Genomic DNA, 25,239 nt, shown 5'->3' with positions numbered 1-25,239 from the left:
CTTGAGACTGTGCTGGGAGACACAGCAAACCTTCTGACAATGCCACGTATTGATGTGCCATCCTACCTGTGCCAGCTCTGTAGGGTCCAGGTATGGCCTCATGCTACCAGTAGTGACACTCACCGTAGCCAAATGCAAAATGAGTGACAAAATAGATGAGGAGGGAAAAATGTCAACGGCCTCCCTCCACCTGTGAAACCATTCATTCCTGTTTTGGGGGTCGTCTCATTGTTGCCCCCCTAGTGCACCAAAGCAGCTGAAACTGATGAACAAGCCCCTCCGCTACTTCACTGAGCAGATCGATAGCCCACCAGTGTCATTGACTTGATGCTGTACTCTCATTACAAAGGGCTCCTTTAATTTTTTTGAGCAGTATACAGTATAGATATTTATGTCTGTTTTCACGAGTGGACTACTTAACGGGTTTAGATTGGTTTTTTTTTTTCTAGAATTTGCTTGTACATTCCGGTTGCTTTTGCGACTTCTCTCATTGCACTTGGTATCATAGTTCGGTTGTGGCAGTGATATATTCGTGCTAATTTGAGAGACAGGCTGCAGGCCGAGACGAGGGGGATGCGTGACGTCAGGGGTAGGGAGTGGGCAGGGCCCTCCTCACTCACTCACTCATGCGTCAGTCTCCATTCGAGTCGCCACGTGTTGGAGTGCACCATCCCTCTACTTACCTAGCGATACCCGTTTGTTCAGCAGACGTTATCATCTACAGATTGTTAAGGAGTAACGTTTGACGTTTTTGAGAGAGAGATCAGAGCTCCGTGTGTTTTAGTGGGTAGCTGCTCATTGGCACAGACATCGCGGCCATGTGCTCTTCTCCCCACGCGGGGGACGCTCTCCTCTTAGATCTCAACACGATTAGATACAGTGGCGATGTTTGACATTCCGCTTGGCCAATTTTTTTTAATTGATTTTTAGTTTGTCCTGCTTCACCGGTGGAGCCGCGAGGGACAGTTATTTTAAACTAAGTTGTGCTGGCATTAGAAGAACCATCCGGAAATGTGCTGTTCAGAAAACTCCCATTATGAAATAAAAACAGTTGTGGTAGACATCCCGACCACAGACAGACAGACAGACACCCCATGTCGAATGCCACACTCGGTTTATTAAACTATTTACACTAATGAAACAGTCCTGCCCCACACACCCTCCAATACGGCCTTTAAATGTCCGTGGGCCGCCTCTCTCCCTCCTGTTGCTGGAGCTTCGTCCACCTCCAGCTCCTTGACTGTAGGATGGCGGCTCCTTTTATGTTCACTCCAGGTGCTTGTTGATGACCTTCCGGCGGCATTCCCTGGTGTAGCAGAAGTGCCGCACTAGCACCTGGAAGCACTCCAGGCATCCCTGAAAGGTCCTTCCTCCACCTGTCCAGGTGTGGGCGGTAGTGCAGATCTCCCGGGCTCCACGATGCTCAGGGCGCCCCCTGGCTGCGGCCACAGGCCCCCACTGGGTTTGAGTCTCATTGCTCCGTCCCCGTGGTCCCATCCTTATCCAAGGGCGGTTGCCCCCTCGCAGCCCCAGGAGACGTACAAACTGCCACCTGGTCCTTCCAGACATCCCGGCTGGTTTCTGGCCCCCAGCCTCCAGCCACACAGTCAATAAAAATGAGGCCATTTTTATTAAAACCTGTACAGTGGAACCTTGGTATGCGAGTAACTTGGTTTACGAGTGTTTTGCAAGACAAGCTAACATTTTTAATAAATTTTGAGTTGATAAACGAGCGATGCCTTGCAATACGAGTAGTATGTATACACTTTGTCTGCTGAGCGTCATGTGATCACAACTGAGCTGATGGTTCTTCTCACTGTCACTGAGGGATTGTGGGTAATCGTCTCCTATTCTCCGTCTGAGTCGGCGTGCCTCACTCATATAGTCAACATCCGTACGAGCGTATACTGTTTACTACAGCATTGTGACAGTGTGCTGTGATATGCGAGTCCCCGTCTTGCACCCTAAAACACGAAGCTGAGTCTCAGTACTTTAGCAACACCAGCTTTATTCAGCTTGAAACAGCAACAGTGCGGTTATTTATTGTAGTGGGATCTGCAACTCTCCTATACACAGACACAGCAGTCAGGCAGGGCCCTGCGCATTTATAATATTCCTTGTTGCTTGTATCACCCATCGACGGCCGGCGCTTATAGCATGTCTGCGATCTTTTCGGATTCGCTTTTATGGCGAACTGCTACAGCACTGGGAGACTGCGATCGCTTTGGGATGCTATTCCGTATGTCGTCCCGTTGGGTGGAATCCCACAAGAGTTTAGAAACTCACTCACACCAGCCATGATTCTTTTCAAAGGTAAAGTGCAGGTTAATTTGTTTTATGTATTTTTACTTTATATTTTGTATTAATTTTGCATTTTTATATGAATAGTTTTGGGTTGTGGAACAAATCATCTGAGTGTCTGTTATTTCTTATGGGGAAATTCACTTTGATATACGAGTGCTTTGGACTGCGAGCACGTTTCCGGAACAAATTATGCTCACAAACCAAGGCACCACTGTACTAATACGAGGGCAATCCCAAAAGTAAGGTCTCCTATTTTTTTAGAAATACAAACAATTATTTTCTATAATGTTTACATCATTTTAAAGGTTAAAGACTTATTTATTTTTCTACATAATCGCCATTTCAGTCGATGCATTTTTGTAGACGCTGTGGTAGTTTTAGAATGCCCATGTCATACCAGCTCACCGCCATGTCCTTCAGGAAGCGTTGAACCTCATCTTTCACCTCTTCGTCAGAGCAGAATCGCCTTCCAAACAAATGTTCTTTCAACTTAGGGAACAGGTGGTAGTCACTGGGTGCCAAGTCCGGACTATAGGGTGGGTGGGTGATGAAGTTCCAACCACCGATCTTTACGCATGTTTTCCTCAACCTTTGTGACTGTCTCGTCGGAAATTGACGGTCTCCCACTCCTTTGTTCATTGTGAATTTCAGTACGACCACTTGTGAATGTTTTTGACATCCATGCACGACTGTCCATACACTTCTGTCAATTGGCGATGAATTTCAACCGGTTTAACGCCTTTTGCGTTCAAAAATCGAATTACTGTGTGAACTTCACACTTGGAGGTAACATTCAACGGGAGCTCCATTTTCAAGGGCTGCCAAGCCAAGACTTAGCGTCCCAGTGAAGCCGCACATGCTTGCTTGGGAGTGGAGGACGCACCAATCACAACAGTGTGGCCAACAGCCATATGAACAGCTTCTCTACGTCCCCACCGCTTTGGAGACCTTACTTTTGGGATTGCCCTCGTAGACAGATAGATAGATAGATATGAGAGGCACTATATAATAGATAGATATGAGAGGCACTATATAATAGATAGATAGATAGATAGATAGATAGATAGATAGATAGATAGATAGATAGATAGATAGATAGATAGATAGATAGATAGATAGATAGATAGATAGATAGATAGATATGACAGGCACTATATAATAGATAGATATGAGAGGCACTATATAATAGATAGATAGATATGACAGGCACTATATAATAGATAGATATGAGAGGCACTATATAATAGATAGATAGATAGATAGATAGATAGATAGATAGATAGATAGATAGATAGATAGATAGATAGATAGATAGATATGACAGGCACTATATAATAGATAGATAGATAGATAGATAGATAGATAGATAGATAGATAGATAGATAGATAGATAGATAGATAGATAGATAGATAGATAGATAGATAGATAGATAGATAGATAGATAGATAGATAGATATGACAGGCACTATATAATAGATAGATAGATAGATAGATAGATAGATAGATAGATAGATAGATAGATAGATAGAATGGCACTATATGATAGATAGATAGATGCTGATAAATTACTTCACGCTTTTAGATGACTGTAACGCAATCCTCTCAGGACCACCCAAAAAAGACATCAATCGATTGCAACGGGTGCAGAATGGAGCTGCTAGAATCGTAACTAGAAAAGGAAAATCCGATCACATCACACCAGTCTGAGCGTCACTACACTGGTTACCTGTGCTATTTAGAATTGACTTTAAAATACTGCTGATGGGTTACAAAGCCTTCAGTAATCTGCTCAGTCCATCATCTCAGAACGCCTCTCACCTTACACTCCAAATCGTATCCTTAGATCTTCAAATGAGGGCCTGCTTAGAATTCCAAGAGCTAAACTTAAAAGAAGTGGCGAGGCGGGGGGCCTTCTGCTGTTAAGCCCCTTAAGCAGTCTCCTGCGTGAACTTCACACTTGGCGGTAGCGTTCAACGGGAGCTCCATTTTCAAGGGCTGCCAAGCCAAGACTGAGTGTCCCAGTGAAGCCGCACATGCTTGTTTGGGAGTGGAGGACGCACCAATGACAACAGTGTGGCCAACAGCCATATGAACAGTTTCTCTACATCCCCACCGCTTTGGAGACCCTTCTTTTGGGATTGCCCTCGTAATAAGATGATTGCATCGTATTTCATAATAATTAGGCTGACGGTTCATAATGATCAGATGACTTTTATTTAATTATGCATTTTTTTCCTTAGTTTATGGACTCTTTTATATACGCTCATATCTGTATTTTTTCATGTGATTATTTTATTTCATCCATCCATCCATCCATCATTATCCAACCCGCTATATCCTAACTACAGGGTCACGGGGGTCTGCTGGAGCCAATCCCAGTCAACACAGGGCGCAAGGCAGGAAGCAGACCCCCGGGCAGGGTGCCAGCCCACCACAGGGCACACACACACACACCAAGCACAATTTAGGATTGCCAATCCACCTAACCTGTATGCCTTTGGACTGTGGGAGGAAACCCACACAGACACGGGGAGAACATACAAACTCCACGCAAGGAGGACCCGGGAAGCGAACCTCAGGTCTCCTTACTGCACTACCACTGCGCCATCATGTTGCCCTATTTGATTTCATAATTGCCATTTTATTTATTTAATTTTGGCACAAATGGTATTCAGTATTAGTCTGAATAGAAGGTGTAAAGGATAACGTGGAGAGACAGGGATCTGTGCCAGGCTGGTTAGTGGCACCTTTCCTGGATGGGTGGCCTTAACAGAAGAACAGAGGAAGAAAGCCCCCCTTGGACCTGGTGGTCCCCATGTATTTTGGGTGGAAGTATCACCCAGTTCTAACACCCATTTGGACAGCCACATGGGAATTAAAGTTCTAATGGCCGTTCATGTTGGGAGTTCTTGGGTGCCACTAGAGGGAGCTGGTGGGTTGTGCAGACTCCCTTGTTCCCAGTGCCTGATCCGGATGTTCTTCCGGGAGGACGTATCCTTACACTGGGAGTACTCCAGGGTACGGCTCCTCCACCTCACTCGGGGGGTCAGAGTCGGGAGTGGTGATGGAACAAAACTAGCCTGGAATAGAGTTGAGGAGAAAATGGAAGAAAGTGACACTACACTGTACTGTTGATAAAGAAGTCTAACAAACGTTCTGAGAAGCCGAGACTATCTAATGGCAATCGTGTCTGGGGTTTGGTCACAACAATGTTTTATATTGTGCAGGTCCCTGCTAAGCAGATAGCCAGGAATCCTGCTGACTACGCCAATTGTGACCACCAGTGGTCGTACCAAAGCCCCAAAGCCCAGACACAACTGCCAACACTCAGTCCCGGGTCCAACAGGGACACCCACTAGAACTTCAGTTCCCATGTGTCCCTGTGTGTCCCATACCAAGAGGGATGCTGCCACCCAATGTTTAATGGAGGAACAGCCTGCTTCTAGATGGCAGTCTCCCTCCGTCATTCCATTATGGCCGCCTGTCCAGGGAAAGGTGCCACCAACCAACCTGGATGGGATGCCTGCCCCTTCACATCCTCGTTTACAAAGGTTAAAATGTTTTTAAATGTGTCAGGGTGAGAGCTGACTGGACCTTTGTAAACAAGTCAATTCAAAGGAGAACAAATGATATCAGGTGTGTTAACAGTTTAATAATGAGACGTGAAAACCTTCAGTCCTTGTGGCCCTCCAGGATCAGACACCCCAACAGCATGTTGATAATTTACAGATGTTAAAGTCAGTCAGTCAGTCAGTCACTCTCCAACCCGCTATACCCTAACACAGGGTCACGGGGGTCTGCTGGAGCCAATCCCAGGCAGCACAGGGCGCAAGGCAGGAAACAAACCTCGGGCAGGGTGCCAGCCCACCGCAGTAAAGATGTCATACATTAGGAAAAACTTTGGCTTTACTAGAATTGTTCTGATATTTTCCATTTGGGAATATAAAATAATTCATCTTAAAAACTCCGGAAAGGTCTTTAGGTAGCCTTTGCAGTTTTGATCCTCCATTGTTCTTGTAGGTTTTTCAGTAGGCTCAACTGAGAGTTTGTCTCCATAAAGACACAATTTAAAAATAAAAAGTTGTAGCCGACTTGTATGCAGTTCATTCTCAGAAGCGTTGTGGGGTCCTCTCAGTCTTCTTGACGTCACCTGTCAGTTCCCCAAAGGTGTCAAAAAAGTTCTCCATCTCCTGCTGCAGCACGGTGTTCCTCTTCTCCGCGTCCGCTTTGGCGCGCTCCACATTTCTCATCTTAATCTCCAGGATGTTGAACCATTTCTTCTGCTGCTCCAAATTCAACTGCAGTTCTGTCACCTCTGCTTCTAAAGCTTCATTACGCTGCTCCAGACTGTCAGGGGGAGGACAAACGAAGAAAGAAAAGAAAAAAAGGTTTCAGTTCACTTTGTGAGAAATGAGGGCCACAGAAAATTCTGCAAGGCTTGGAGATTTCTCATCTCGGAGATGCCAGCATTGCTCTGCAAATCAGATTGAATTCTGACACTTTGATTAAAGGACTCTGCTCTGGCATTAAAATTTAAAATCTATATGTGAGCAAATCTCTCATAAAGGGTCCGGGAGTCAATGTGCGGTAAATCAATTGGAAGTAATGTGCTCTACATGAAGAAGAGCCCAATAAACTGTTGTATATGTCGAGGACGGCTGTTATGGTGCAGAGCCAGCCCCCCGGTGAGGAAAAAAATAAAAAGTGCGCTTGTCGTTTTAATTAGCTTAACATTTTGTTCATTTTTAATTTGTTATTTATTTCCTTGGCCTAAGAGTTTTCTGTGAAAAAGTTAAAATAAAGATAGAAGATCAACGTATTGAAACAATGACATTTATCTTGTATTATACTCCATGCAGAGCTCTGTGCTTCGTTCAGCATCAAAATAAAGTGTTAATTAGAAAGTTAAATGGAGATAACGGTTTGGTTTATTATTGAACTACAAGAATTCATAAAGGGCCTCCATCATGTCTGGGACAAAAAGACAACGCTGCTTCATTTAAAACGACAAATCGAGACAATCCAGACATCGAGATTAAAGAGCACACTGCAGACTTTTATTTAAGGGTCACAAGACTGAGGGTCTGTCATTTAGTATCTATCTATCTATCTATCTATCTATCTATCTATCTATCTATCTATCTATCTAATCCTGCCAACTACGCTATCTATCTATCTATCTATCTATCTATCTATATATCTATCTATCTAATCCTGCCAACTACGCTATCTATCTATCTATCTATCTATCTATCTATCTATCTATCTATCTAATCCTGCCAACTACGCTATCTATCTATCTATCTATCTATCTATCTATCTATCTAATCCTGCCAACTACGCTATCTATCTATCTATCTATCTATCTATCTATCTATCTATCTATCTATCTATATATCTATCTATCTAATCCTGCCAACTACGCTATCTATCTATCTATCTATCTATCTATCTATCTATCTATCTATCTATCTATCTATCTATCTATCTATCTAATCCTGCCAACTACGCTATCTATCTATCTATCTATCTATCTAATCCTGCCAACTACGCTATCTATCTATCTATCTATCTATCTATCTATCTATCTATCTATCTATCTATCTATCTATCTATATATCTATCTATCTATCTAATCCTGCCAACTACGCTATCTATCTATCTATCTATCTATCTATCTATCTATCTATCTATCTATCTAATCCTGCCAACTACGCTATCTATCTATCTATCTATCTATCTATCTATCTATCTATCTATCTATCTAATCCTGCCAACTACGCTATCTATCTATCTATCTATCTATCTATCTATCTATCTATCTATCTATCTATCTATCTATCTATATATCTATCTATCTAATCCTGCCAACTACGCTATCTATCTATCTATCTATCTATCTATCTATCTATCTATCTATCTATCTATCTATCTAATCCTGCCAACTATGCTATCTATCTATCTATCTATCTATCTATCTATCTATCTATCTATCTATCTATCTATCTAATCCTGCCAACTACGCTATCTATCTATCTATCTATCTATCTATCTATCTATCTATCTAATCCTGCCAACTACGCTATCTATCTATCTATCTATCTAATCCTGCCAACTACGCTATCTATCTATCTATCTATCTATCTATCTATCTATCTATCTATCTATCTATCTATATATCTATCTATCTAATCCTGCCAACTACGCTATCTATCTATCTATCTATCTATCTATCTATCTATCTATCTAATCCTGCCAACTACGCTATCTATCTATCCATCCATCTATCTATCTATCCTTTCTGTCTGTCGATTACTCTGGTCTGGGGTGGGCGTGGTTGTTTGGTGGCTTCGTTCGTGGCGGGTCTCTGTGAGTATTTTCTCGTTTTTCTTTTTCTATCTTCTTTACTATCAATTTAATGTATACAGATTTTTTTACTGATTTACCATTTATTTAAAAGTCTATTGTTTATTGTTAGTGAGTGTTGTAATAGTCGGACGCGGCTGCGGCTTGCCGCCATGGCCGCGTCCCGAGCAAAGCCTCCAGGGCTTAACCCGCGACATTTTGAACACCTTTCCCGAAAACACGGAATTAAGGTGGTTGTGGACCCGATGGTCTCTGTTGAGGCGTGTGTTGTTGAGGTGGCGAAGAGAGTGGGTAGTAAGAACGTAAAGTCTGCCTCTCGCATGAATAAAACGGTTGTGGTCTTTTTAAACGATGAAGCTATGGTGCATACTCTGGTGCAGGAGGGCCTGGTGATAAACGGCTCGCTAGTGCCGGTGCTGCCTTTATCGACTCCTGCTAAAAGGGTTATTATTTCAAATGTTCCACCATTTTTGAAAAATGAGGTTTTATTAAATGAACTTCGTCGATATGGTGAAGTCCTATCTGACTTAGTAATGATTCCGCTTGGCTGCCGTTCTCCTGATTTGAAGCACGTCGTGTCTTTTAGGAGACAGGTGTACATGCTGCTAAATAATTCGCGTGAGGAGCTTGATGTGGCCTTGAAATTTAAAGTAGAGGGTTATGAGTATATAGTTTTTATCACTACAGAACTAATGAAATGTTTTAAGTGTGGTCAGACTGGGCACAAAGCGAGTCTGTGTAAGCGAGGTGAGATGACCGTCAACCCGGATAAGCCGGGACCGTCTGGCGAGCACAGAGAGCCCCGTAATAGCACTTCGGACAATGAAGAAAATGAGTCGGTGTTTAGTGATTCAGAAATGGAAGATCAAAGTATGATTCTGATGAAGTGGCTGAAGATCAGGGTGAGATAACAACCGTACAAAGTATCACTGTAGGCCCGGGACATGAAGCAAGGGAGCCGGAAGTGTCAAGCAGAGAGACTGCGATGGACAACTACCCGAGGACTGAAATAGTTACGGGCGCAGCGGCCGATGACGGGCAAATTAGTGAAAGTAGTGGGAATAAGAAGGCTGAAGTCAGCCATGAAGAGGAGGAGGTGGTGTCTACGGTTGTACCAGAGGTCGAATGTTATACAGATGACTCTGCAGCGCTTTTACAAAAGACACCCACTGAGAGTGTTGCGGCTGCAGAGACGGACCCAAGCGCTGCGCCTTCTCAAGGGGGGGGCGGAGAAGAGCGAGCTGACTGTGCAATCATTGCCTGCTGAAGAAACACAAGTGACGGGGGCCGATGGAGAAATGCTCTGTGAAGACGGTGACGGTGAACAGTGTGGTTAAGCCGGTAACCAGAAAGAGAAAGGAGCAAACAACCAGTGGTGGACGCGCCAAGAAGAGCACGAAAACTGAAGGTGTAGAGGCCGCCGCTAGTGCTCTGCAGCAGACTGACAGCACAGTGACAGGAGATGGAGGGGAGGACGGCAATGAATCAGACCCGTCAATCAGGGTGGATCTGTCATCTCACTCGAGCTTAAGCGAGGCCTACAGCACAGAAAATATTTTGCAGTTTTTAGAATTTTTAGAAGGGAAGCGCGGGGTCCACATTGTCGAACACTTTCCTGATCTTCATCAATTTCTGAACTCAGCGAAACAAGTGCGGCGCCGGGCTGTTGAACTAGGACTGACCTCCAAAGAGAGAGTCCGCTTAAAAAATATTATCAGTAAAGTGAAACGTTCCCTTGAAGAGCAATCTATCTATCTATCTATCTATCTATCTATCTATCTATCTATCTATCTATCTATCTATCTATCATGATGGCAGTTTTAATGCGATTCCCCGTTTTTTGGGTTACCTCAGTGTTGTTGACTGCTACTTTCCTCTCCTGTATTATGCCTGACTATTCCCTGTACTCCTTAAATATAAACGGCTGCAGAGATTTGGTGAAACGAACGGAGCTATTTGAGCACTTAGCGCAAAAGAAGATGAACGTGGCCTTCCTTCAAGAAACGCACACTGACGTGGCAAATCAGTCTGACTGGCACAGAGAGTGGCAGGGGGTGGCACATTTAAGTCATGGCTCCAATATCAGTGCGGGTGTCGCAGTCCTGTTTTCAGAAAGTTTTGTACCAGACAGGGCGGTTTGTTCGGAGTTAATCCAGGGGAGGCTGATGAAGGTAGAAGCACTAATGGGGCAGATGAAGTGGGTGTTTATTAATATGTACGCCCCAAACTCAGGGACTGAGAGAACTCACTGCTTCTCTGTATTAAACGATGTGCTGAAGATGTGTGAGGATGATGAGCTGGTGTTTGTGGTTTTAATTGCACAGATAATGCACAGCTGGACAGGAATGGGCTAGAACCTCATCCGGGGTCCGTCATCGCATTGGGTTCTGTGGTTACCAACAATAATCTCATTGATATTTGGAGAGATTTTCATCCGGGGGTCCGACAGTACACGTGGGTAAAGGCCTCAGCTGGGCTGCTTTCTATGGCCAGACTTGACAGATTTTACATCCACAAACATCACCGTAATCTCATTACTAACTGCGCCATTCTTCCAACTGCCTTATCTGACCACTCTCTTGTTTTCCTTCGAGTTTCTGTTCTCTCTAAACATTCTGTCAAGTCCTACTGGCACTTCAATAGTAATCTACTGAAAGACCCCCACTTTATCAACTGTTTCATGTATTTCTGGACTCAATGGAGATGCAAAAAGAAGAATTTCAGCTCACTGAGGCAATGGTGGGACTGTACTAAAACTGAGATACGCGTATTGTGCCAACAATACACAGAGCAGACCACCAGAGATGTGAATGCGGCCATTTCGGAGCTGGAGAAGGAAATTGAAGACCTTCATTCAGGTTTATGTTCTAACTTTGACGGCCACACCTTTGAGTCCCTTAAAACTAAGAAACAATTATTGTTAGACCTCATGGACAAGAAAGTCAACGGCGCACTCGTCCGCTCGAGAATGCAGTCGCTCACCCAGATGGACGCTCCCACACAATTCTTTTTTAGTTTGGAAAAAACCATTGGCCAAAGTAGGATTATTAACTGTTTAAAGAATGCCAAAGGTCAAGAACTGCTGGAGCCTGAAGCCCTTCGAGCCTGGGCGCATCAGTTTTATCAGCGACTGTTTTCTGCGGACATTGCAGAGGTTCCTTTAGAGACGTCAGTTTTTCTCCAAGACTTGCCTCAGGTTCCGGATAGAGAGAAGGACTTCTTGGAAACTACGATTTCTCTGGAGGACTTGACTACAGCCTTGAATGAACTGAACATTGGTAAATCCCCAGATATTGATGGGTTGCCTGTTGAATTTTTTAAAGCCTTTTGGTCTCACCTTGGCGCTGATCTGGCAGAGGTTTTCAGTGAAAGTCTGCGAGTGGGCGAAATGCCCCTCTCCTGTCGCAGAGCGGTGATCACACTACTCCCAAAAAAAGGAGACCTCACGGAGTTAAAGAACTGGCGTCCTGTCAGCCTGCTATGTGCGGATTATAAAATCTTCTCCAAAGCCCTGGCTAATCGGTTAAGAAGAGTCATGGCGAGTATCGTGAACCCGGAGCAGACATACTGTGTCCCCAACAGGTGTATTCTGGACAACATCTTCTTGGTTCGAGACGTGATTGATGCGGCTAGACTCTTTGGTTTTGACGCTGGACTTTTATCGCTGGATCAAGAGAAGGCGTTTGACAGGGTGGACCACAAGTATCTTTTAGCAGTTCTGAAGGCCTTTGGCTTTGGACCTTCGTTCATTAGGCACATTGGACTTTTATATCACAACGTCTTTAGTGTCGTGAAACTGAATGGAGCATTAACAACCCCTCTCCAAGTAACCAGAGGGATACGTCAGGGCTGCTCTCTGTCCGGTATGCTCTTCTCGCTGTCCATCGAGCCACTACTGCAGCAGCTTCGCATCCACCTTCAAGGTCTGAACATCCCTCAGTGCCCGAACTTAAACCTTAAGGTGGTCGCGTATGCAGATGATTTGTCAGTGTTTATCTGTCATCCTGGAGACATCACGGCACTGAAATTTTGCCTGGTTAAATTTGAGCAACTGTCGTCTGCTAAGATTAACTGGGACAAAAGCAATGCTTTTTTAATTGGCAACTGGAGGAATGGGGACCCGCCAGACTGCCTGGTGGTCTTCAGTGGAATAGAAGAGTCTTCAGATACCTGGGGGTGTTTTTGGGACAGGGAGGTTTCGCTGAAGAAAACTGGGCAGACTGGGTAGAAAAAGTTCAAGCCAGGCTGTACAAATGGAGATACCTTCAAAAGGAGATCTCCTGTCGTGGCAGGGTCCTCATTATTAATAATTTGATAGCCTCCATGTTCTGGCATAAGTTGCAGTGTGTTGACCCCCCATTATCTATCATCAAAACCATCCAGAGCATTATTTTAGAGTTCTTTTGGGATGGAATACATTGGGTGAAGCGTAGTGTCTTGTATCTGCCTGTAGAAGAAGGCGGTCAGGGACTCATTGACTTGTTAAGCAAGATGGAGGCATTTAGACTCCAAATGTTACATCGGCTCTTATACGGACCCGAGCACCTGCCGTGGAGACAGCTGGCATTTGATTTATTTCGTAGAGTAAGAGGCTTCAATTTCGCTGAACATTTTTTCTTCTTAAACAATGCAGTGTTTGTTCGGTCTGATTTGCCAAAATTTTATCGATCCGCACTTCAAATCTGGCACAGAAAACTCAGGAGGACCAGGCTAAATCTGGAGAGTATTTATTGGTTCATGGAAGAACCTTTAGTGTTGAACCCTATGTTAGAATGTCCATTATTGCTTTCCAATTGTTTTGTATCTATTCTTTTGAACAACAGAATTTTAAAAATAAGTAACCTGATTAACACACATATGAGGTGCTGGCACACCCCAGCCCACCTAGCGACAGTCCTGGGCATCAGATCAATACGCCTGGTTGAACGTTTTCTCAGCCAGGTACAAACAGCACTGAGGAGGTCAGGCGCGAGTTCTGTGTGTGCCGAATATTTCAAAGGTGAGGACACACTAGAGATAGAGATGGCATCACCTGTCATTATCGTAAGGCCAAATGTCACTGACCACACTGACAGGCCTGGGCACCTTCTCCGTTTTGGTACTCTAGTTGAAAAAGACTTTGAACTGTTTACCAAAAAAGAACTGTATAAACTGTGTGTCAAAGTGACATTTTATAATCAATTGAAGGAGTTACCTGACACACTGTGGAGGAAGGAACTGCAGGTCTCTGAGAACATCTCACCTTCATGGAGAGCTTATTATAAACTGCCATTGCAGAAAAGACTTGGAGATCTGCAGTGGAGGATAACACACTCGGCCTTAGCCACAAACTCGTTTCTGTTTACGATTAAAGTTTCAGAGACTGACCAGTGTCCGTTCTGTAATGTGAGAGAAACCGTTTTTCATCTGTTCATTCACTGTGAACGGCTGAAGCCTTTGTTCCTGTTCTTGGACTTTCTTCTTGGTGGATTTGGTTTTAAGTTCTCAAATATTTGTTTTATCTTTGGTATTAATTATTACCAAAACAATAAGAATAAATGTGTTATTGGAAACTTCCTCTTAGGTCAGGCCAAGTTGGCAATTTTAAAAACAAGGAGAAACAAAGAGAAGAACCTCATGGGGACTGACGCTCTGCTGCTCTTCAAAATTTTAATTAAAAGTAGACTGAAACTCGATTTCATGTATCATAAACTAACAAACAATTTAGAAATGTTCAGCGACATGTGGGGGACACGACAGGTACTGTGTGCTGTGGAGGGGGGTGAACTGGTGTTCAACTGGGAATAATAAGAAAGTAATGGTGGGCATCAACATCATGTAGTTATTATTGTGCGGAGTAGGAGGAGTGTACAGGGGGAGTAAAGGTGGTCTTTGTGTTATAATGAATTATTAACTGTTAAAGTTATTATTAATGTGCGGAGTAGGAGGAGTGTACAGGGGAGTAGTTGGGGTCGGATGTATGGCTCTCTTGTTCATTATGACGCTTGGTTTTTTATGTTAATTGAATGTGTATATTGTTCTGTTAATGTTTTTGTCACTGTTTAAAATAAAGGTCATTTTAAAAATTAAAATTATCTATCTAATCCTGCCAACTATGCTATCTATCTATCTATCTATCTATCTATCTATCTATCTATCTATCTATCTATCATATAGTGCCTTTCATATCTTGCCCACCTGTGCAGCTCGTTCCTCTCAGGTTCATACCCGGGTGTTGCCACATTATTATTTCTAAAGCTCACTTGGGTCGCTCTCAGTGCGCAGCACACTGTTGATTAACTCTGCCGTACACAATTTAGCGCCCAGTCCAGGGTTTGTTCCTGCCTTGCACCTGATTCTTTCTGTGATAGGCGGGTTTGCGTGTTCGTAAGATGGATGAATGCCTCCCCAAAATCTAAAACACATTATTTTTTTTTAATGTTAATGAATCCAAGGTGGTATGGTGGCACAGTGGATACAGCATCCTAGGTTAATATCTCATACCTCGTCATTGTCACCTTGGCACTTGCACGTTGTCCCCATTTCTGCACAGGTTTTTCTCCCACATTCCCAAAGATGCACTTTTCAGGTTAACTGGGGACTCTGGTGCTGGCAGTGTGTGTGTGTGTGTGGCTCTCATATCCATACTAAGCCCTACTTTCTCTTCTGTTCTTTTTCCGGTTTACTGAGGTGCCAATCCGCGCCAGCACCACCCGATCAAAGCACTGTGATGTCCCTACATTGATGGATTGAAGGCCAGAGGTCCACATGACCATCATCATCATCAAATTCTTTCATGTGAACCCTGAATACCATGAGGACTGATTGAGATCATTGATGTTAGGTAGAATGCCTAGAGGGGGCTGGGTGGTCTCGTGGCCTCGGAACCCCTGCAGATTTTTCTTTTTTTCTGTCCTCCCATTGGACATTACTTTTATTCTATGTTAATTAGTATTGCCTAATTTTATTTTTATATTTTGTCTTTTCTCTCTTTCTTCATCCTGTAAAGCACTTTGAGCTCCGTCATTTGTATTTGCTATAGACATGTTGTTGTTGTCGTCGTTGTGTGTGTACGGGTGGGCCCTGTGATGGACCCTGAATCAGACTTAGCTGGTTTAAGGCTGTTTGTGTCGTTCCTTCTGTGTACCCACCTTTTAATTTTTCTCTCGTATTCCACCTTCTGTCTCACCAGCTCCTGCTTAAGGCCAGTGAAGAGGCAGTACCTGGCAGCAGGATGGGTGCCGCTGCTGCTGTCGTGCGTGTTAGACGCGGCTCCGGAGTTTCCACTCTTGTCACCTGCCACCTCCATATTGGTCACGTTATTTGGTCTGCCGCTGGCTCGGTCCCCCGATTCTTCAAAGACGCTTGTCGTCCTAGAGGAACGCCGAGAGCTGTGCGTGGAGTCGGCGGGCGGCATCTCGCAGGACGACGGGGACCAGGAAATGCTTTCCACGCTCGTCAGGTCCTCTGGTTTTGACGCCGGCGTCCCCCCGCAGAGATTGTCGTAGACGGACAGGCTGCTCTCATGTGCGTTTGTGGAAAGCTCGTCGTCACTTTGATTGTCCTCTGGGGCCTGCCCGCCTTGAGGGTTTGTGACACCTGGAGCACATTTGTTTTGGGGCTTTGACTTGGCAGTGGCGACGGGTGCAGCAGTGATGGCTTCGTTTGTCATATCGATGACCCTTGCCGAGGAAGAACATTGAAGCGCCGATTCACTGGCAGCTCCTCTCCCACATACCTTCCACTTGGAGGGTCCTTCAGACGTCCCTTTCTCCATACTAGACTGGTATCTGCACTCTGCTGGAACGAGGTGGGATTGTGAACTGGCAGATCGGTCCTCTTGTGTGAGGTTTCTTGAAAAGCCCTTTCTGCCTAAGAGGGGCAGAGAAAGTTGTCTTATGTAGGACCTGCGGATAAGCAGGGGGCCATCATCCAGACTGTAGGCTTGATAACTGGAGCTATGGAAGGATGAAGTAGTTCTCTTGCTTTCCTCTTCTTTCTCCTCTTCCTCCTCCTCTTTCTTCTTCTTCCGTTTGGCACCGGATTGCCCTCCAGGGAGGTTTACTACACCACCAGCTGGGTCCTGTAGAAACAGCCTGCTGTGCTCACAGATCAACAAGGCCATCAGCTGCTGAGCGAGGGCGGCCCCTGTGGGAGACAAACAGGCGTTGACACGTCATAAACAAAATAAAATGGCAACAGGACAAGGCCTGGAGGGGTCTCGAGTACTCGACCGACTCACGGAGAGCAACTGCAGATACTCAAGGACCCCAGGAGTGCAAGGACGAAACCACCTAGAGGGGCGCCAGGTACCCGGTAGGGATTTGTAGCTGGGAGGCATTGTCTCCTTACAGAAGAGCCCGAGAATGAGGCTGCCCTCTCTAAGGTGCGACCTGCCGCCATTTTGGGCAAGGAGTTGTCATGTCTCAGCCTGGCTTTATTCCCTAGATTCTGACTTTCTCATATACGAAGTACAGGGGCAAAGTATTGTAATCGTGCAAAAATTTCATGTCGAGATTTTGATGAATCTCGACATCTATCTATCTATCTATCTATCTATCTATCTATCTATCTATCTATCTATCTATCTATCTATCTATCTATCTATCTATTTTAGACCTCCCTGGGTCCGATTTACTTTCTCGTAGGGAAAGTATTGTAATTGTGCAAAAATTCAATTTTGATGAATCTCGATGTTTTAGACCTCCCTGAGTCCGATTTACTTTCTCGTATGGAAAGTATTGTAATCGTGCAAAAATCTGATGTCGAGATTTTGATGAATCTCGACATTTTAGACCTCCCTGGGTCCAATTTACTTTCTCAAGGGGAAATTTTGTAATTGTGCAAAAATTCAATTTTGATGAATCTCGACGTTTTAGACCTCCCTGAGTCTGACTTACTTTCTCGTAGGGAAAGTATTGTAATCGTGCAAAAATTTCATGTCGAGAATTTGATGCATCTCGACATCTATCTATCTATCTATCTATCTATCTATCTATCTATCTATCTATCTATCTATTTTAGACCTCCCTGGGCCCGTTTTACTTTCTCGTAGGGAAAGTATTGTAATCGTGCAAAAATTTCATGTCGAGATTTTGATCTATCTATCTATCTATCTATCTATCTATCTATCTATCTATCTATCTATCTATTTTAGACCTGCCTGGGTCCGATTTACTTTCTCGTATGGAAAGTATTGTAATCGTGCAAAAATTTCATGTCGAGAATTTGATGCATCTCGACATCTATCTATCTATCTATCTATCTATCTATCTATCTATCTATCTATCTATCTATCTATCTATCTATCTATCTATCTATCATATAGTGCCTTTCATATCTATCTATCTATCTATCTATCTATCTATCTATCTATCTATCTATCTATCTATCTATCTATCTATCATATAGTGTCTTTTATCTATCTATCTATCTATCTATCTATCTATCTATCTATCTATCTATCTATCATATAGTGTCTTTTATCTATCTATCTATCTATCTATCTATCTATCTATCTATCTATCTATCTATCATATAGTGTCTTATCTATCTATCTATCTATCTATCTATCTATCTATCTATCTATCTATCTATCTATCTATCTATCTATCTTTCATATAGTGCCTTTCATATCTATCTATCTATCTATCTATCTATCTATCTATCTATCTATCTATCTATCTATCTATCATATAGTGTCTTTTATCTATCTATCTATCTATCTATCTATCTATCTATCTATCTATCTATCTATCTATCTATCTATCTATCTATCTATCTATTTTAGACCTGCCTGGGTCCGATTTACTTTCTCGTATGGAAAGTATTGTAATCGTGCAAAAATTTCATGTCGAGAATTTGATGCATCTCGACATCTATCTATCTATCTATCTATCTATCTATCTATCTATCTATCTATCTATCTATCTATCTATCTATCTATCTATCTATCTATCTATCTATCTATTTTAGACCTCCCTGGGTCCGATTTACTTTCTCGTATGGAAAGTATTGTAATCGTGCAAAAATTTGATGTCGAGATTTTGATGAATCTCGACGTTTTAGACCTCCCTGAGTCCAAAAATACCACTTTTGGAATTCTGTCTCTGTCTGTGTCTGTCTGTGTGTGTAAACACAATAACTTGAAAACACATTCACTTAGTCAACCAAATTTTGCATACAAGTATGAGGTACAAAATGTTGATTTCTATCAAGTTTTGGGCTATTTCCGGTAACCAGAAGTGATACTTTACCTTTTATTCAACTTTACTTTTATAGTCATTGTTCAATATATTATTAATTTGATTTGACTTGTTGCTGATGGTTCTTTAATGGACATCATATAAAAATAGAATCCTTGTCTTGCGCTTTACTCCTCAAATATTTGTCCCCATATCTGAGTATACGAGAAAGTCGAGGGGAGACCACTCCCGATTTTTACTGTAATTTTTGAATTCTTATTTTTGCTTTGTGCCCCCCCACCCCCACCATAACCTATCATCTATGGGGAAGGAGCGAACGCTTTTGATTCCTCAAAAATTTTGATATCTGGTTTTCAACGGATCTCGACATTTTAGGGGGTCCCCTGATACCGGAAAAAATCGATATCTCGATATTCCTCTTTTTTATCTACAGCTCCTGTTAAATGTGGTGTTCCTCAGGGATCCATTTTCGGTCCAATTTTATTTTCTATACAGCATATCTTCATCCTATGGAAGTTATTTTTAGGAAGTTTCAAATTTCTTTTAACAGTTATGCTGGTTTGTATTCCTGTGTGTCTGACTCTGCAATGAATCAGCTGCACAATTGTCTTGTAGAACTAAGATCCCATTTGGCTGACAATGTTCTCGCTCTGAATCAAAATAAAATGGAAGTGCTGGTAGCTGGTCCTACAGCCAAAGCTCAAATAAGTTTTGAACTTCTTGGCTCTTTCAAGGATTTTTGCAAACCTCGAGTTCATAATCTTGGTGTCATGTTTGTCAAGAACCTCTCGTTTGAGAAAGAGATTAATTCTTTGGTCTCTTAATTAATTCTTTTAGCCAAGGTTAATCCTTTTTGCTTTGTGTCGTCCCCCCAATCATATATGAGGGAGGAGCGAAAGCTTTAGATACTTCAAAAAACCCAAACTCCAGATTTCGACGGATCTCAACATTTTAGGGTCCCCAATACCAAAAACATTGATATCTCGATGATGGGTGTGTGTGTGTGTCAGTGTGTGTCAGTTTCCTGAGATTGAATGACTTGATGGAAAAATCCCAAACTCGAAACTTCAGCCTGTTACAAGATGACGAAGTGCTGATTAGTTTTTGAGCCAAATCATGTAAGAGAAAGAGAAGCCCTCCAGAGCAACCCTCAAATACTGTACTTCTGCGTTTTTTAAAACAAATTTTTCTTGTCAGTTGCTATTGTATTGACCTATTTTATGATCAGCAGGATCAGCGTCAGAATAATAAATTAAACCTGAAATGTTTGAACCCGAAGAGTTTGGGTAATTTTGGTTCCTATGGGTGCAAAGCCTACTGATGCTCACATCCAAATTTTTTGTTACTCTGTCATGTTTCATAATATTGTTATGTATTGTGTGTACGCTGATCAGCCGCCACAATAAGACCACCTATAGGTGAAGCGAATAACACTGATGGTCTCGTTACGATGACACCTGACAGATCAGGCAGCAAGTGAAGAGTCGGTTCCTGAAGACGATACATTGGAAGTAGAAAAATAGGGAGTGCTGTGCGCCCCTCGACTTTCTGGTATACTGAGAGAAGAGGAGAAGGTCGTCAGAGCCGCTTACAGTCGTGTAATATTTCTCAAATGTTATATCTCTTTGTTTCTCATCATACCTAATTGATAATATCAAACTTTATATGAAAATGATATTTTTGCACTTAGGAAGGTCGAAAACGGTGCTGGAATTTTCTCATGATTATATCAGAATCAGAATATTTATTGTCATTGTAACACATATAAAGAAATTAGGTGCAGTCCCTAATATATATATATATATGCCGGCCTGTCATCCCGGCCAACACCCCCTGGCCGCCAGATGGAGCTCTCCCTGCGGCATAGAGGTTCCCCGAATTCCAGCAGGGCCTCATGGACCTTGTAGTTTTTACAACCAGCCCTGCTGGATACCATGGGGACCTCCAGGAGACGCTGTAGGGAGGCTCAGGGAATTCTACATGCCCTATAACCTGGAAGTGCGTCATAGGCAAGGCGACAAGGGAAATGACGTGCTTCCGGGATGAAGAAGAGGATTTTTATCTGACCCGGAAGTGATAGGAGATCACATGGACTGAGGGATTGGAAACACTTCTGGGTCAGGGAATATAAAAGGACTGTGGGAAATCCCAGACGATGAGCTGAGCTGGGTGGTAGGGTGGCTAAGCATCTGGGAGTGTGGAGGATTGTTAATTATTATTATTGTATGAGTACTGTGGAGAGGAGGGTGCTTTGTGCACTTTATTATTATAATAAATATTCATTTTGGACTTTTATCTGGTGTCTGACGTGTGGTCTGAAGGTTCAAGGGGTCAACAGTGCCTCTAATTGTCACAATATATATATACAGTCATATGAAAAAGTTTGTGAACCCCTCTCAGCCTGCATAATAATTGACTCTCCTTTGAACAATAAAGATAACAGTGGTACGTCTTTCATTTCCTAGGAACATCTGAGCACTGCTGTGTTTTCCAAACAAAGATTTTTAGTGACGCAGTATTTAGTTGTATGAAATTAAATCAAATATGAAAAACTGGCTGTGCACAAATGTGGGTCCCCTTGTCATTGTGCTGATTTGAATGCCTGTCACTGCTCAATGCTGATGACTTGGTGTGATGAGCTCGTTAAGCCTTGAACTTCATAGACAGGTGTGTCCCATCATGAGATATAAAGGTATTTAAGGTGGTCAATTACAAGTTGTGCTTCCTTCCCTTTGACTCTCCTCTGAAGAGTGACAGCATGGGATCCGCAAAGCAACTCTCCAAAGATCTGAAAACAAAGATTGTTGAGTCTCCTGGTTTAGGGGAAGGCTACAAAAAGCCATCTCAGAGGTTTAAACTGTCAGTTTCTGTAACTGTAAGGAATGGAATCAGGAAATGGAAGGCCACAGGCACAGTTGGTGTTAAACCAGCAGGTCTGGCAGGCCAAGAAAAATACAGGAGCGGCATATGAGTAGGATTGTAAGAATGGTGACAGACAACCCACAGATCACCTCCAAAGACCTGCAAGAACATCTGGCTGCAGATGGTGTATCTGTACATCGCTCTACAATTCAAACATCTGTATGGCAGGGTGATGAGAAAGAAGCCCTTTCTGCACTCACGCCACAAACAGAGTCGCTTGTTGTATGCCAATGCTCATTTAGACAATGGAGCAAAGTGCTTTGGACTGATGAGACAAACAAAAAGCGCTTTGCATGGCGGAAGAAGAACACCGCATTCCAAGAAAAACACCTGCTACCTACTGTCACATTTGGTGGAGGTTCCATCATGCTGTGGGGCTGTGTGGCTAGTTCAGTGACTGGGGCCCTTGTTAAAGTCGAGGGTCAGATGAATTCAACCCAATATCAACAAATTCTTCAGGATAATGTTCAAGCATCAGTCACAAAGTTGAAGTTACGCAGGGGTTGGACATTCCAACAAGACGATGACCCAAAACACAGTTGGAAATCTACAAAGGCATTCATGCAGGGGGAGAAGTACAATGTTCTGGAATGGCCGTCACAGTCCCCTGACTTGAATATCATCGAAAATCTATGGGATGATTTGAAGCAGGCTGTCCATCAAATTGAACTGAACTGGAGAGATTTGGTATGAAGAATGGTCAGCAATACCTCCATCCAGAATCAGACACTCATCAGAGGCTATAGGAGGACAGCGTCTAGAGGCTGTTAGATTAGCAAAAGGAGGCTCGACTAAGTATTGATGTCATATCTCTGTTGGGGTGCCCACATTTATGCACCTGTCTAATTTTGTTATGATGCATATTGCATATTTTCTGTTAATCCAATAAACTTAATGTCACTGCTGAAATCCTACTGTGTCCATAAGACATGTCAGATATTAAATTGAAGTTGCTACTTTGAAAGCTCAACCAATGAGAAACAAAAATCCAAAGAATTACAAGGGGTTCCCAAACTTTTTCATATGACTGTATATGCATATATATATATTATATATATATATATATATATATATATATATATATATATATATATATATATATATATGAATGTATTACCAAGATTACCTGCAAAGTAAAAAGAGTTATAGTCGCCTAAAGACTGTTAACATTGAGTGTGAGAGTGAGAGTGTTAGCATTGTATAATATTTGTTGTTATTGCTCTTGGACCTTGGACCCCAATGACTTTTTACTTTACCTGAAGGTAAAGTAAATATTGAAAGGAAGACATTTTGATGCCATTCAGGACATCAAGTGTAATACGACGACCGCTCTGGTGGCCATTCCAGAAAGGAAAAGGAGGAAGAGGAAGAGGAGGAGGTTAGAAGTGCCCACCACATGACCAACCACAGCAGGATCCCAGATCCAGAAAAGAGTTCCCAAATGGCTTTGACGGGTGGACTAGGCGCTGGCGTCGGTGCATAGCTGCCCAAGTGGAGTACTGTGAAGGGGACCGTCGTGATATTCAGCGATCAGGTATGTAGCACTTTGTCTTGGATGAGTTTGTGAACTTAATTGTCAGACCTCGTATCAGGTCAGGTCAGGTTGGGGGGCATGCACTGGTACAGCGTGTTGCTGCACCCACCACATGATGAAATAGTTCAGGGTCCTGGTTGGCATTACCCCCTCTCCAGGCAGACACGTGGTCCAGTCCCACCCACTGGAAATGACCCTCTATCTGCCACAGCCAGGTGTAATGTGGGCATCCCACTGGCCTGGTCCAGCCACTCGGGTCCCCAATAATGGGGATCACCCTCAGGTAATCGCGCCACATGGGCATAGTGCTGCAACTGACGCTCCCTCACAATGCAGGTCATGTGCCTCATTCGGGACTCCGTGAGCAACTGCATTATCACACAGCGCCACCTCCTGGATTGGTGGAGAATTACCATCACCTTTACAGGCACTGGTAGAGTAGAGTGCATCACTGCACCCACCACATCATGAAAGAGCTCAGGATCCCAGTTGGCAACCCCCCAGGCAGACATGCGGTCCAGTCCCACCCACCAGAAATGACCCTCTATCTTCCTCAGCCAGATGTCACGTGGGCATCCCCTTGGCCTGGTCCTGCCACTCAGGTCCTCTACAATGAGGATCACCCTCTGGTAATGGCGCCACATGGCCGTAGTTCCATAACTGACGCTCCCTCACAATGCAGGTGATGTGCCTCATTTGGGACTCCGTGACAAACACAAAGTCAAATCAGCGGGACCTATGGATTCAGTAGCACAGTACTGAAGGAGTCCACTCTTCATCTCAGGTCACTGGGTAGCGTCCATGTCTCACAAACAGGAAGCACCAGGACTCTAAAGACTTGGACCTTCGTTCTTTTGCACCACACATCCCCTTATGACCCCCCTCATGCTTTCTTAAACCATCTACTGACTTCATAGGGAGAGTCATCAGAGTCATGAATGTCACTGCCGAGGTAAGTAAACCTCTCGATGACGAGGTCGACACTCTCTCTGCAGACAGACACACTGCTGATGGCTGTGCCCAGGGGGTCATTAAAGGCCTGGCTGTTGGGTTTTTATCAGGACCCTCACCAGCCCAGACACTCAGACTCCTTACTCAGTCTCTTGAGAGCCATAACTGACAGTCCCTCACAATGCAGGTCATGTGCCTCATTCGGGACTCCATGAGCAACACAAAGTCACACCAGCGGTAGCCAAGGACCCTCTGAAGTGACACAGTACTGAAGGAGTCCAGTCTTCATCTGAAGTCACTGGATAGCGTCCATGTCTCGCAAACAGGAAAGTACCAGGACTGTAAAGACTTGGACCTTCGTACTTTTGCGCCCTTTCCAGTGACGTCATGACCCCCACCCCCCCATGCTCTCCCAATCCGTCTACTGACTTCATAGGAAGAGTCACCAGAGACGTGAATGTCACTGAAGAAAACAGGTAAAGGGTAAGCAGAGAGAAGTATCACGATAATTAATGTAGACGGACCAGTCGGAGGTTTTCTTTCTTTTTAATCTTGTTCCTCTTTAGTGTCGGAGTGGTGGCTCTGAGACTAAGGATCTGTGCTGGCAATCGGAAGGTTGCCGGTTCGAATCCTGTAAAACTGCAGAAATGACCCAACTGAGCATGGAGGGCACTTATTAACCTGTGATTGCTCCATCCTGGATGTGACATTAATCTGCATGCAGGTCCTCCAACTTGCAGGATTGGCACTCCAGCCTCTGTAACAAATCAACTCACACTCGTCCAGTGTGGTGCTGAGGTGTCACCCGCTGCACTCAGATCTCAGTCTGGGTGGTGGGCGCTGTAATCATCCTCCTCCTCTTTAGTTATTCTAACGTGTTTTTAGACCATAGTGAGTGTGTGTGCCTGTGTGTTTACTCTATACACTCACGTATAAGATAGATAGATAGATAGAAATGAAAGGCACTATATACAGTT

The 25,239-nt window shown here is 43.5% G+C and overlaps 1 protein-coding gene across 1 annotated transcript in view; it reads right to left on the bottom strand.

Moving 5' to 3' along the window:
* Positions 1-6,361: 6,361 nt before the first annotated feature.
* si:ch211-247j9.1 (rho GTPase-activating protein 24) overlaps positions 6,362-25,239 on the bottom strand; it is a 55,759-nt gene continuing 36,881 nt past the window's right edge. The window contains exons 7-8 of the mRNA XM_051934213.1: positions 15,802-16,798; positions 6,362-6,652 (exon numbers count right to left, since the gene is read on the bottom strand). Of these exons, the coding sequence (XP_051790173.1) occupies positions 6,415-6,652; positions 15,802-16,798 (1,235 nt within the window). The 3' untranslated portion in view covers positions 6,362-6,414. The remainder of the gene's footprint in view (positions 6,653-15,801; positions 16,799-25,239) is intronic.

The sequence above is a fragment of the Erpetoichthys calabaricus genome, chromosome 11, assembly GCF_900747795.2.
Source record: "Erpetoichthys calabaricus chromosome 11, fErpCal1.3, whole genome shotgun sequence".
NCBI classification, from domain to species: Eukaryota; Metazoa; Chordata; class Cladistia; order Polypteriformes; family Polypteridae; genus Erpetoichthys; species Erpetoichthys calabaricus.
Note: the sequence above shows the minus strand (reverse complement) of the source record. Positions and strands in the feature narration are given on the sequence as shown.